Source organism: Peromyscus leucopus, chromosome 5 (assembly GCF_004664715.2).
Source record: "Peromyscus leucopus breed LL Stock chromosome 5, UCI_PerLeu_2.1, whole genome shotgun sequence".
NCBI lineage: Eukaryota > Metazoa > Chordata > Mammalia > Rodentia > Cricetidae > Peromyscus > Peromyscus leucopus.
In genome coordinates this window covers 62,921,542-62,936,742 of record NC_051067.1, presented here as the reverse complement: position 1 = coordinate 62,936,742, position 15,201 = coordinate 62,921,542, and the positions used below count along the sequence as shown (strand labels likewise).

At 46.5% G+C, this 15,201-nt stretch overlaps 1 protein-coding gene across 3 annotated transcripts in view; it reads right to left on the bottom strand.

The window, feature by feature from the left end:
• Camk1d (calcium/calmodulin dependent protein kinase ID) overlaps positions 1–5,025 on the bottom strand; it is a 410,836-nt gene extending 405,811 nt beyond the window's left edge. For all 3 annotated transcript variants that reach the window (XM_028891816.2, XM_028891804.2, XM_028891812.2), the window contains exon 1: positions 4,910–5,025. In XM_028891816.2, coding sequence (XP_028747649.1) covers positions 4,910–5,001 — 92 coding nt within the window. In that variant the 5' untranslated portion in view covers positions 5,002–5,025. The remainder of the gene's footprint in view (positions 1–4,909) is intronic.
• Between the last annotated feature and the right edge of the window lie 10,176 nt (positions 5,026–15,201).

Below are 15,201 nucleotides of genomic sequence, written 5' to 3'. Positions count from 1 at the left end.
TTCACAGATTCTAAAAAAATCTGACTGATCTCAGAATCCGCAGATAACCAGAAGTGCAAATATGCAAACTACCCCAAGGAATTTTGCATTCTTTATACACATGGACACCACCACCACCACCAAAAGAAGAGGCAAATCTATTTCCCATCTAGGGTTGCAGACAAATCAATTACTTTTGTCCTCAACAGGTGTATTTACTGAGCAATTTCAGCAGTGTAAGGATGAGACAGGTAGGAAATATCCATTTATTCTCCTCCTAAAGCAGCCCCCAGCAGGCACCTGGGTAATGGAAAAGACTCATTGCCACTCCCTCTACTCGGGAAAGCAGCTGGCCTGGAGTGTTCCATCCTCTGCTTGGATGGTCATAAAAATGTCCCTCCATGGGGTTGGGGAAACTTCTTGGTTGGTTACAATGCTTGCTGCACAAGCCTGAGGACCTGAGTTTGACCCCCAGCACCCACATAAAAGCTGGGCATTATGCTCCATCGCCCAGCACTGGGGAAGTAGAGACAGGCCAGCTAACCTAGGGAAGAGGTGAACTCCAGGCCAATGAAAAACCCTGTCTCAAAAGCCAGGGTCCAAAGTTGACCTCTAGCCTCCATGTGCATGAAAACACACGTGCTCACTCACCTTCATGAACACCACACACACACACACACACACACACACACACACACACACACACACACACACACGAAATGGCCCTCCAAATAGGTGCACCTAGTCACACAAGGCAAACCCCGAGGAACAACAATTAGAAATGCCTTCCAGACACAAGTGAACCACTGAGTTGTCGGGGCGTTTGAAAACCTCCCATATCCTTCTCCGAATGCTGGATGGGAAGTTTCTGTTTTTTTCAGAAGGTGCTTAAGGATATCTCTGGGGCTAGGGAGGTAGCTCGGTCAGTAAAATGTTGGCCTTGCAAAGCTGAGTACTTGAGTTCAATCCCCAGAACCCATTTTTTTTAATTTTAAAAATAATAGAAATAAAACGCTAGGCCTGGCAGCATGCACTTGAAAGCCAGCTGGAAAAGCAGAGGCAGACCACAGCCTGGTTCCTGGGGCTGCTGACCAGTCAACCTAGCCTTGTTAGTGAGGTCAGGCCAGTGGGAGACACTGTCTCAAAAAAAAAAAAAAAAAAAAAAAAAAAAAAAAAACAGTGGTTGTGGCCTGAGGAAAAATAGCCAAGATTGTTCTCTGCCCTACACACCTACATGTGATGTGCACATATGCATGCATCTGCACATAGACGCAGACACACACACACACACACACACACACACACACACACACACACACACACCCCTCCAGCAGAGATGACTCTAACAGCCTAGCAAACGTGCCAACAGAAATGTTTACCATTCCTAATTTGCTGTTACACAACATTTATTTGCTCTCACTGTGTGCCAAGGATCTGAAAACATGTTGTTGATTAATAAACAGTAATTAAGTCTCACCACCTCACTCAGAGATACAGTTAGGTTCTGGGATCCCCCTTTGAAGGAGACTAAAGTGAAGATAGGGGTTGACAGCATTTCCTGGGGCCTGACTTGAAGGTGCATTGGACATATGCATCCAGGAGCCCGCCCCTCTCCCCTCCCTCCATCTCCTCTTCAACCCTCCTGATCCAGTTACCACTCGCTGGGCCCCTACTAAGCAAGGTCCCTCTAAGCACAGGGACAAAAGGCCTGACCCTCTCCTTCTAGCATTAGACCTTCCAGCCTATGAGGAGAGATACCAGATTAGACTGCCAAATACAGGATTACAAAGCCTGCTACTGAATCCTCCTCTGGGTTTGTTTTGTTTGCTTTTTTACAATGTTTTATTCCAAAAGCATTTTGACCAGTTTCTGGCAGGGCTTTCCTACCTTAGGATCTTAAAGATGTTTGGTAAAAGTGTGGGAAACAGTATGATTGGAGCTACATGGATCTTTGGGCATAGACTCCAATTATTCAATTATTGTTGTCTACACCTCTGATTCCTGCTGGACTTCATTATAAATAAGAGAAAAATCCAGATATAAAACCCAAACCAAAGGGACAGAAAGTAACTTCTATAGTAAGACTTAGGCCAAGGTCACTAGACTTGGCTCAGGGTGAGCCAGACATCCTAAACTTGGGACCACTTCTAGCAAGTTCAGAAAGATGGTACAATGGTGATGATCCAAGAACTCTAAAGTCCTTGCATATTTAGATAGGAGGTTATTCATAATAGTCTCTTATGTGTGTCCTTATTAAAAGTGGCTTTCCGTATATGAAAACCTTTTTTTATAATTATTTGTAGTCCTGAGATGTAACCCAGGCCTCACACATGGTAGGTAAACACTCTACTACTCAGCTACATCCCTATTCTCAGGTTAAGTTGCCATTTTTAGGCTATAAAGTAGCTGAACAGCATTGAGGATCACAGAGAGTTGTTCTGGAAATAGAAAGATGTCTCAGTAAGGAAAGGGTCTGAGGACCTGAATTTGCATTCCCATCACCCACATAAAAGCTGGGCATGGCCGCCCTCATCTGTAATCCCAGTGCGGTTGGATCCCTGAAGCTCATTGGCAGCTACTCTATCCAAATGGATAAGCCTCAAGTTCAGTCTAAGACCCCGCTTCAAACGGTAAGGCAGCAGGCAAAGGAAGGGACATCCAGTGTCGACCTCTGGCCTCCACGTGCACTCCAACACACGTGTGCACACACACGCACCTCTTCTGCCTAGCTCTGAACATTATCTCCATCACTTAGTAGCTAGCTCATTAGCTCACAGTCTCTCTCATACCTCAGTTTCTTCGTCTGGAAATTATGGGTAGCACTACATAATTATGTCAGGAATTTTGTGTGTGTGAGTTAAAATGGATTAATATACACAAGAAACTTAGAATAAATACCTAGTGCTTAGTATACTTTTAAGAATGCCACCATAATTGTCAATATTATTATGTCATCAATTTAAAAAAAAAATCTTGATCATTGTATTTCTAGTACCAACCTAGGTACCCTGTCAGCATTACACCAGAGAGTTTCTTTGCAAAGAATTATTTTCAAACAGAAGGGACCCTAGGAAAGAACCAGCTCACAGGAGCACAGCTCAAGTCCATGAAGCTGTTCTGCCTGAGCTCAGGTCAGCATGAAGTCAAGGCTCTGTCCTTCCCAGAAATGGACGCCACTCCAGTGAACCCAAGCAGCATGCTACACAGTACAATCTGCTCGAAGCCGGCTCCCTCTCAGCAGCCTGGCCACTGCAGAGGTGCAGGCATGGTGCCTGGCTTTGCCAGTGAGGACAGTCAGTGAAGGGAGATTGTACCTGAAGGCTGCAGGCAATGGGGTTCCTGCAGGTAAAAGACATGTAAGGGGATCTGTTCACACAGGAGGGTATTCCTCAATCTCCAATCATGTGCCAGGTCCCTGATGGACAAGCAGAAGGTACATTTCTGTTTGCCTGTTAACTTGTGCATCTCAAAGTCACAACCTCAACCCTAAACGACAATTTTGAAAAGTTGGGACCAGAAGTATCCTCTTAACTGGGAAAGTTAAAAGCTTAACCCTCGTTACTAAAAAGCTAAGAGCCCCTTGTTTTATTTCCACAAAGACACAAAGTAGGTGCACAGAGATGCCTTCCCTGGTGCACAGCAGCAGCAGCAGCAGCTGCAGCAGGGTGACCCTGTTCTAGAGCTCAGCACAGCTGAGAATGTCACCCTACAACTTCTCTCTGGGGGACCCACTGCAGGTGGGGGCGGGAGAGGAGAGGCATGAAGGGAAATCATTAGCAATATTTAGCTGTGGAACTCTGAGCTTAGAGCAGATTTTAAAAATGGGATCCTGAGAAAGCAAAGCAGGTGCAGAAATAGGAAGGTGAAGGTGGCATAAGGAAAGACAGAAAAGCACCCAGCCACACAGATATGCCCGGGAAACACCCCCTCTTTTCTCCGTGTCACCAACACCTCCTAAACCCCAGCAAAACGCTCATTTCAGGCAGCCCGTGTGTAACTGTATCTGTATGGACAGATACTGATCAAAATCAGAAGCTGATCAAGTAGGGGGAGAAAAGAACTTGAACTTCAGACTCCTTTGGCAGCGCTGAATTCTTTCACAGCCCTTGTACCTATCTGAGGCGCTTCAAAACAAAACAAAACCAACTCATGCGCAGGAAGGGAACTGCAGCTGTGCTGAGAGGCACATGTTCAGAGCACTGATGACACACACTTTTGATTATTTCTGCTTTCTTGAGATGTAACCATCAAGCATGAGACTACATTACGTGAAGCCGCGGAGAGAACCGCCTCTAAAGACTCACTTAACCCTCCGCTCACCCGGACATGCATCCCCGTGCGTGCGGCTGACCCTATGTGAAATATACACTCAGATGAGGCTCTGCCCACATGTCACTCTGAATACTGCGAAATTCTTCCCTCTCACCATCCTGAGGCCATCCAAAGTCTTGCCTACACATAGTACGCGCATATGTCAATTCCATAGGATTATATGATGTAAGGGCAGGACCAAAAGCTTCATTTCCTCGTGATCACTTTCGTCGACCCAGTGCGCCCATACACACGGTAAGTGCACACAGCCAGCGATCAACGAGATCCACCATACTCAGCCCACAGTCACGCGTGGAGAGAAAAATCGGTGGAGGGCGGTGGTGGCAAGGGAAATGGAAAGTCGCCCGCCCGCGTGGGCTGTTCTCTGCGCGCCCAGCGCTCCCCTCCCCCGCCCAGGAGAGGTGTCACCCGTGGGCGCAGACCCACGCGGTGGACTCGCGGAGGGTCCCCGCAAGAGCGAACCATGGGACAATGAGGACACGCAGCGACCAGTCAATTTCTGCCGCGGTGGTGGTGGCGGCGGCAGCAGCGGGAGCCGCCGATGCAAAGCTGCTGCCACGATGCCACTTCCACCCTCTGGTCCCCAGCACCCACTTACGTTCCGAGGGTCTCCTTGAACTCGAAGATCTTCTTTATGTCTTCCGCTTGCTTCTTCCAGGAAGAGCTGCTCTCGCCGTTCTCCCGGGCCATGGCAGACTAGCGCTGTGGGGCGACCGGGGGTGCGCTGGGGAGGGGCGCCGGGGGCGCGGCGCGGGCGCAGGGGGATGCTGGGCGCGGGGATGCAGAGCCGGAGGATGCGGAGCGCAGGGAGACTCGGGCTGCGGCAGAGCTTCCTCTTCGGCAGTTTCCTCTTTCGCCTTGGCTGCTGCCGCCGCGGTCCCTCCCTGGCTCTAATTTCTGCTGCTCTCCGGCACAGACTTCCTGCCTCTGCCGCCGCCTGCCAGCCTCACTTTCTGCTACTTTCTTGCCTGGCTCCTGCTCCCTCCCCGCCGCCCGCCCCACTCCTCCAGCCCGCCTCCTCCCGCGGGCTCCCCGCCCTCCCCGTGCACCCGGCAGCCTCCCCGCCTCCCGCGAGGCGGCCTTCGGGGATGTCCCGCTCCCCTCCCCACGAGCGCCGTGCCCTGGGCGCCGGGATGCTGCACTTGACCACGGGGCCACGCACGCTCCTGGGCTGTCCGCGCACCCAGAGTCCCCCAGCAAGGGCCGGTAGGGGAACCCGGCAGGTGCAAGGCGCTGGAACGCGCGGGGGAGCCCTAGCCTTTGGGGAGCTTTATTATGAAGTCAAGGCTGGGGGCGCCCGGGCTTTCCCTCTTCGGGCAGGAGGGGGCGCCTCTGCGTGGCGCTCGGAAGCTCCCGGCAAGGTGGAGATGTGCGGCTCAGGGAATCGGGGCGCCCAGGGCGGGGCGCCTTCGCATGCCCAAGAGCCGGTGGCCCAAGCCTGCTGTGCCGGAGGGCGGGTGGGAGCTGGTAGTCAAGGCAATGGGCAGGGACCTGGATGGAGCCAGCGACCGGCGGGCGTTGACTCCCGGTCCCAGCTTTGCCCAAGCCGGCGCTCCCAGAGCTCAGCAGTCTCCTCCCGACACCGCTGCTGGAGCTAATTCGCATTGCACCAAAATCGGCCTCAGGTCAATTTCGGGACCGCTAAAGGGAGCCTCGGAGTGTACGGGACAGGCACTCCTAGGGCAGGCAAAGCCTTGCCTGGTGGTCTCTTTGGAAGCAAAACTCCTGGAGATATTTGGCGGCCAAGTGACGGGTGAATGCGGGACACCGTAGCAGCTGGCCTAGCCCAGGACTGGAGTGATTGGACTGGCTAGTGTTTGAACCCTTCTGGTTTGCTCTTTCTCGCTTTGCTCCTTCCTGATGCTCTGCGGCTGTGGCCAAAACCTAGGATCCTGTGGAAAGGCAGCTTCTGGTGCCTTTCCTTACCTCCTTCCCCCATCGGCATACCCCGCAGAGGGCTTACTTAGTAGGTAGTAGAGGCAAAGAAACAAAGAATTTCCTGGGCCTCTGATCTCCAGAATGAACTTTGACTTGACCAGCTATTCACCTGTTAGAGGACAGTCAGCAGGGTTCCTTGGTCTTGTGGCCTGCCACTGGCAGGGACTACCTCTGGATCGGAAAATTTAAGTTTTCTTTGTAGCAAGATTTCCTCTCCCCGAGGGCCGCTCTGCTGAGTTGAGTAAACAGCCCTGTCTCTTGATTAGGGACACCTGTCCCATTTTCCCAGGACTGTTCCAATTTGAGAAGGGGGAGGTGTGAATCTGCTTTCAGAAAAAGAATCTTCCCCCATCACCTCCCTTTTGGGTCGGACTGGCCAGAGGCTCTGCCTTCAAGCTCTCTGGTGACCCCCAAGGAGGTCAGAAGACAAACCATCTGGAGTCTGAGTGCCATTTTCCACCTTTCAGTGGACCTTAGCTCCAGAGCAGAAAGGGGAACACCTGAGTGGTTGTATGATCATCATGTTAAGTGTATTTACACAGGCCAAGATGGTGTAGCCTACTACACACCCAGCCTGTGGGATAACACACACACACACACACACACATACACACACACACACACATTGTGGGGGTGGGGGGAGAAACCGCCTATTGCTCCTAGGACCAAAATGAACAAAACGTGAAATTAAATCTAGCACAAGACAAAATGATGCAATCAAGAGGAACAGTAAACACTGGAGAGAAGAGGGTGCTGCCAGCATAATATAACAGACTGACTTACAGGCAACTCTTTTTCATAAGTAGAGGGAACGTGTTCTAGAATAAAAAATTCAACACAGTAAATAGATAAAGCAGTAAGAATCATCTGTCATCAGGCATTATTTACTTAAGTAATGGTGTCTGTAGTACTTCTAGGCAAGGTACAGCTCTGTGGGTCTGTTTACACCACCATTACCACAAACACATGAGTAATGGGTCACACTGTGATGTTATGACTGGCTTAGAGGTCACTAGGCCATAGGAATTTTGCAGCTTCATTATAATCTTCTGGGACTAACCTCAGAAAGCTATTGTGCCTACATGACCACGGTTGCTGCTGTAAACCCAAAAAAGAACCTACACACTCAGTATGTAAGAAAGAAAGAATTAAGGAACTTCTCTCAAAGATGGAGACGTCCCCATAGTCCAGAGCATACAGCAGCCCCATATATATATATGAACTCTATACAGAGATATGCAGTAAAGACAAGCAGAAGTCAACTTCAAGCACAGCTGACACTGTCCCATCCTCCTTCCTGGTTGTTTTTTTTTTTTTTTTTTTTTTTTCTCCATCTCCCTCTCTTCCTCTGTCCCATCAAAAAGAGACAATTTCACAGGAAAAATCAAAGTATAAGGAAAAGTAGCAGGAAGGGACTAGGAGGTGCCTCAGTAGGTGAAGTACTTGCCTTGCAGATGTGAGGACCTGACTTTGATCTCCAGAATCCAGGTGGGTTTGGGGTTTTAGGTTTGGTATTGTTTTGTTTGTTTGTTTGGTTGGTTTGGTGTTGGTTTTTTGTTGGTTTTTTTTGCAATAATAATAATAATAATAATAATAGACCAGATGTGGTAGCAAACACTTGTAATCCCAAGGCTGGGAAGGTGGGGATAAGTGGATCCTGGGGTACAGTAGCCAACCAACTAGTCAGCCTAATCTTCTTGGTGATTTCTAGGCCAGGAAGAGATGATTTAAAAATAAGAAGAAGAATAAATGATGTGGGTAGTCCATGAGGAGTGGCACCTGAGGTTGCCCTTTGCCCTTCACATGTGTGTGCATACACTGGAGCATACGAGAACACACACACACACACACACACACACACACACACACACACACACACACAGGAGGTGTGCCTTTTCCTACCAGACTGCACAAGCTCCTTGAGAGCCAGGCTCTTGGCATCCCATCACTGCCTGTGTCACCAACATAGTCACTGTAATTTATACCTGGTGACTGTTCCATAAAGCAGTGTGGAGTAGATAAAGAAATAGACCTAAGCTCACTATTTGATACTTGTATTGCTGGTAGCAATACTGTGAAGAAGCTTGCTTTCTTGTCCAAACTCCATAATGATGTTGGTTCATTGGTTAAAAAGCTATTTCCATCTGGACTAGATTCCTGAGGGGGGTGGGGACTAGCTTTTTAATAGAGAGCTGGCAAAATCACACCCAGAAGAGCAGATCCAGTGGTTTGTAGGCAATGGAAATGCCAAAGGCACATTCGTTTGGGCTGGATTATTTTCATTTCTCCCTTACCAGATGCCATGTAAAATAAACAAAAGTTCTTGATCCTGGAAAGAGCAATTAAAAATCAAACCTTTCATCCTTTTAGAATGCTTCAGGGACTGGAGAGATGAGATGGCTCATTGTTAAGAGCACTGGCTGCTCTTCCAGAGGATTAGGGTTCAATTCCCAGCACCCACATGGTGGCTTACAACCCTCTATAACTCCAGTCCTAGGGGATCTGACACCCTCTTCTGGCCTCTGTGGGCACTGAATGCATGTGGTACACAGACATACATGGAAGCAAAGCACCCATATATATAATATTTTTAAATAAAAAAATTTTAAAGAATATTTTAACCTTAGTCCTGTAAACATCACAGTTCTGTTTCCTAGATGGCCAGTGTTCACACTCTCCTCCAACACAGCTGGCCGCTCCTTCCACATTTTTCTGGTGGAAGAACTGGCAGCTGCCATTCCCCTTTGGCATTGGCTTTGCCTCCCTAAGTCCGTTCCCAATAAACTACAGTCTGTCAGTCAGCAGGTGTCGGTTCCTCCACAACTCTATTTCCAAAAGCTTTGACAGAGGGCTAGAGAGCTGGCTCAGCAGTTAAGAGCACTGGTTGCTCTTCCAGAGGACCCAGGTTCAGTTCCCAGCACCCGAATGGCAGCTCATGATTGTCTGTAACTCCAGTTCCAAGGGATCTGACACCCTCACACAGACATGCATGCAGACAAAACACCAATACACACAAAATAAAAAAATAAAAATAAAATCTTTTAAAAAAAAAAAAAACAGCAGCCGGGCGGTGGTGGTGCACGCCTTTAATCCCAGCACTCGGGAGGCAGAGCCAGGCGGATCTCTGTGAGTTCGAGGCCAGCCTGGGCTACCAAGTGAGTTCCAGGAAAGACGCAAAGCTACACAGAGAAACCCTGTCTCGAAAAACAAAATATATATATATATATATATATATATATATATATATATATATATATATATATGAAGGGGAAAAAAAGCTTTGTCAGATATTTGGATTACTAAGGCTTGGGTTCTGCTATAGTCTGAATGGTAAAGGTACAGCAAAGGTCCATGTTTTAGAGCCTTGGTCCCTACTGTGACATTACTGAGAGGCAGTGGAACCTAGGCCATGGAGGTATAATCTTGAAGAACAATATGGAATACAGACCTCTTCTTCCTGCCTCCTAACCAAAGGCACACAATGCTTCTAACATGACATGTGCCTTAGCCAAGGCCGGAGGGAGAACTGGTATACCCAACTGTGGGCCTTTTCTCACAGATTCTGTAGTAATACAAGTTTATCATTTCATGTGTTTGGGGGCTTTTCTCTCCCTTTCTTTGTTTGTTGTTTGCATGGGGTTTTTGGTGGTGGTGGTGGTGGTGGTGGTGGTGGTGGTGGTGGTGGTGGTGGTTGGTCGGTTGGTTGGTTGGTTGGTTGATTGATTGGTTGGTCAGTTGGTTGGTTGGTTTTGTTTTAGCTTGGGTTTTGGTGCTGGAGATTGAAGCCAGTGCCTCACAAGTGCCAAGCACCTGCCACTGAGCTACACCCTTGGCCCATCTGGTATTTGTTATAGTGATGGGATGATGAGTAACAGAGGTTCAAAGTCTTTATATTTTCTTAAAGCCCTTAACATTTGTTTAGTTAAAGAGCTCAAGGAAAAGGCATTTTAATGACCCATCATTAAAGGGTTACTAATTTTACACTCAAACTTTCCAGCTAACCCCTAATTTATATGACCCAGGTTGAGTACTGAGAAAATGGTATTGGAGAAAGAAAGACTATGCTACCCTAAAGCAAATGCTCAGATTAAATTTGAAAATTGCTAAATTACCCCTCTTCAGACTATTGCACCTAACTTGATATGCCAGCTAGGCAAGCTGGATGATGGAAAGAATTAGAAACTAGAAATGAAGCCAGGCAGTGGTGGTCCCACCCTACCTGCATCCCAGCACTAGGGAGGCAGAGGCAGGTGAATCTCTGTGAGTTTGAGGCCAGTCTGGTCTACAGAGTGGGTTTCAGGACAGCCAGGGCTTTTACACAGAGAAACCCTGTCTTGAAAACCCAAAGAAAAAAAAAAAGAAAGAAAGAAACCAGAAATGAGGCCCCAGTTCCAGGTCTTCCACTGGTTTGTGCATGTGCTTGAGTGGAATTCAAAATAGTTTGTAGACAGGCCAATGGCATCAACTAGACAGATGATTTTTAGACCTTCTAAATCAGTGTATGTTTTCATATGATGAAAAGCTTATCCACAGTACTATTACTTTATCTCTTAAAATATAATAGGTTTTGGTTTTGGTTTTTATTTTTATTTTTTGTTGTTGTTGTTTGTTTTGCTTTGCCTAAAAATGTATTAATCAGAGACTGGAGACATGGCTCAGTAGTTAAGAGCAATCACTGCTCTCACCGAGGACCCAGCCTCATTCCCAGCACCTACCTGGAGGCTCACAGCCTTCCATAACTCCAGTTCCAGGGGATCTGATGCCTCTTTGGACCACTGCAGGCACCAGGCACACACGTGGTCACAGTTGTACATGCAGGCAACACACCCATACATACAAATAAACACAAATCTTTGAAGGGGGAAGGGAAGAACACTTGGCTGGCATATGTAAGGCCCTGGGGTTGATCCTAACCTGGAGGGGAAAAAGAAAGAAGGGAGGAAGAAAACAAATAAAACAAGGATATATGGATGACCAATACCAAATGTCCTGATAAAAGTATCTCCAAAGAGATACTTGAGTTTTCTTTAAAAAGTCAATTCACATGAATTATGAAGACAGACATTTATATTTCTATATCCACATATCATCCTGTTGCAGACTTTTCTTTTCTTTTTTTTTTAGGTATTATTACTAAGCTGTAATTCACTTTCTTTTTCACTACTTAAAAAAACAATGTTTTTTAGATTCATTTTATGTGTGTGAGTGTTTGCATGCATCTGTGTATGGGTATCACATTCGTACCTGGTGCCTTCCAAGGTTAGAAGAGGGTGTCAGAGCCCCTGGAACTGGAGTCACCGATGGGCATGAGCACCATTTCTGTGCTGGGAATCAAAGATGTGCCCTCTGGAAGAGCAGCCAGTGCTCTCAACCACTAACCATCTCAACGACTAAGCCTCCTTACTTAATATTGTTAAGATAGGCTTTCACTAGGTTCCCCATATTGGCCTTGAACTTACAGATGGCCTGCTTCAGCTTCCTCGGTGGTTGAATTATAGGTCTGCGCCCCCAGACCCAGACCTTTTGCAGGCTTTCTAACGCCCATGCCTGGTGACAGCCAGTGACTAGGGTTAGAGACAGGAGTTCAGTTGGGCTTTACTTGCCTGGCATGCATAAAGCCCTGGGTGTGATCCATAGCACCACAGACCTAAAGTAAATAATACAGTTTCAAAGATGCACCTGCAATTATAAAATAAAGCTGGGCTGAGGAGTTTTTACCATGTAAGCATTAGAATCTGAGTTTAATTCCCCCAGAAACCACATGAAAAAGCTGGGTATGGTAGTGCATACCTGTAATCCCAGTGCTGGGGATGCCAAGGCTTACCAGCTGGCCAGCCTAGCCAACTTGGTGAGCTCCAGGTTTGGTGAGAGACCCTATCTCAATAAGTAAAGTGAAGAGTGATTGAGGAAGACACCAGACATCAACCTCTGGATCCCCATATACACACACAGAGAGACAGAGATACATACACACCTGCATGTGTACATGCACACACAGACATGCATACCTGTGTGTGTACACAGAGACATGCACATGCACACCTGCATACACACACACACACACACACACAGATGCACATGCACACCTATGTGTGTGCAGAGACACATGTACACACACACACACACACACACACACACACACACATACACACCAAGAACAACAATATATGGATAAAATTAAATCCCCAAGGAAGGGACTTGTAATATAGGAACTTCACAGTAATAGTTGAGCTCACGTTATGCAACAGGCCCCAGTCTAAATGTTTTGCCAGTCTTCAGTTCTTAATCCCCACATCACATTCTGAAGTCATTTCACTCCCCTTCTATGGAGGAAGAGGCAAAGACTTGGTAAAGGTAAGTCACATGTCTCAGGTCACATAGCATGAGTGAAAGAAACCCTAGCAGCCTGCTCCAGAGCCATGCTCTCAACCAGCACACCACAGAGCCTCTGACAGCAGGAACCATATGAAAATCTTTTAAAGAGAAAAAACACAGAAAAGAGAGAATTTATAGGTCAAAATCAAAATAAGATTACTATATCTCCAGAGGTACATTTTTATTATCCAAACCTTTTTCCAAGTTTCATTTTCCTTCCTTCCTTCCTTCCTTCCTTTTTTTACTTTTTATTGATTCTTTGTGGTTTTCACATTATGCATCCCGATCCTATTCATCTCTCTGTTCCTTCATATCTGCCCTCTGCCCTTGCAACCTCCCCCCAAAATAAAATATAACAAGATTTAAAAGGAAGGGGAAAATCTCATCATGGAAGCTGTAATGTGACACATGAGTCACCCAGTAAACCCTTTTGTCCATACATCTTTACTTTGAAAGTGTTCACTCCAATGAGTCATTGTCTGGTTCGAGACCTCTGGCTTCTGCTGCTACACTATCCATACTGGGCCCTCACTGGGACTCCTCTTGGATATCCTGTTGTTGCCCTGTGCTGTGGAGATCCTGCAGCTTTGGGTCTGCATGAACGGCCCCTTCACACGCTCCAGCAGTTCATCTATGATGTGGATGTTGGGTGGTCCAACTCAGAGCCCTGGTTCCAGGCCTAGGTGGTAGCTGGGTTGGTCAGCCCACCAGCTCTCCACCACTGCCCCAGCTAGCTCACCCAATGCAGCAGGCAGCAAGGGGTGGGGCCAATTCTCCTGCTCTCATAGCCCAGAGGGCCTGTCACCAGCACCCATACCACCAGGGCCAGTTCTACTGTGCTGCTCCCAAGATGACCAGCAGGGTTCTTTCTCTTTCTTTCTTTCTTTCTTTCTTTCTTTCTTTCTTTCTTTCTTTCTTTCTTTCTTTCTTTCTTTCTTTCTTTCTTTCTTCCTTTCTTCCTTTCTTCCTTTCTTCCTTTCTTCCTTTCTTCCTTTCTTTCTTTCTTTCTCCACAAGGGACTTTTAAATAAACATAGCCCCTTAGATATTTACGCAGAGGACATTATCCTGTGTGCCTTAGATCTAAGGAAAGTGCGCAGTTTCCCCGACTCTCTCCCAGATGTGTGTTTTCTTCTTCTGCTGACTGGCACTGAGACACGATCTTGTCAGTTCATATTAGAGTTAAGAGTCTATTCTTAACAACTCAATGAAGTGCATTTAGCAACACGCATAGATGTGTTTTTAGAATTAAGAACAGTAAATATGCTGCTGCCTCTCATGTAGAGAGCTAGCCCTAAGAAATGGGATCTCCCCTGGTTATCTACCCGGAACTAACATTTACATCATGTGCTATAGGCACTGAGAATCTTACCCATTTGCTGTGGGGTGTGTATGTGTGTGTGTGTGTGTGTGTGTGTGTGTGTGTGTGTGTGTGTGTTGTATGTGTATGTTCATATATGGGCACACATGTGTGTATGCACACATGCATGTGTATATGTGCTTGTGGAGCCACGATGTCAATGTCTGGTGTATTTCTCAAAACTTCTCCCCCTTATTTTGTGTGTAGTTTTTTTTTATTTTTATCTATGTGTGTCTGTGTGACTCTATGCCATGTGACCTTGTTCCTGAGGTGGCCAAAGAGAGGACTGATCCACTGGAGTTACAGGCAGTTCTGAGATGCCCAGTGTGGGTGCTGGGAACAGATCTCAGCTCTTTAGGAGAACAGCAGGTGCTCTTAACCACTGAGCCATCTCTTCAGCCTCCACAGTATCTTTGGAGACAAGATCCCTCACTGAGGCTGAAGCTTGTTTCTGCTAGATTGACTGGCTGCCAGCTACAGAGCTGCTTCTCTCCCATCCCCCTGTACTGGGGTTACAGATAGGCCACCCCACAGGGCTGGGGATCTGACCTCATGTTTTCACAGCAAGCATGTGACTAGGCTGCCTCTCCTGCCCACACTTTGGAATTTAATAGTATATTCCAAATAGCTGAGGAAGATAGAATTGCTAATCTGTATGGATACACTATGAAAATGAAAGACATTTAACAATGTTTCCTTCTACAATGTAAAAATCACTCTAAAAATAAATAAAAAAGAAAATCTATATAGTTGTCTACATAAAGAAAATTTTTATTATCCAAGCTGCATTTTCAGTTTCGTTTTCTTTTTTCCCTTCATTTTGTAAGCAGAGATAGACTTAAACAACCACTAGGGACTTTATATTTATGACGCTTATTTATTTATTTATTTATTTATTTATTTATTTATTTATTTGGCTTTTTGATACAAGGTTTCTCTGTGTAGCCCCGGCTGTCCTGGAACTCACAGATCCATCTGCCTCTGCCTCTTGAGTACTGGGACTAAAGGCGTGCGCCACCACGCCCAGCTCACTAGGGGCTTTACAAAAAACACTTTTGAAGTTTTCCCTCAAAAAGTTCATCTCTCCCATCTTTTAAAATTTTTTTCCCATTTAAAAAACTAAATTGTAAGTATTAGAAGAAGAAAGTATGATTTTAATTTTTTTTCTTTCAAGTAATTGAAGTATATAGATAATAATGTTGGATCAAGAAAAAATAT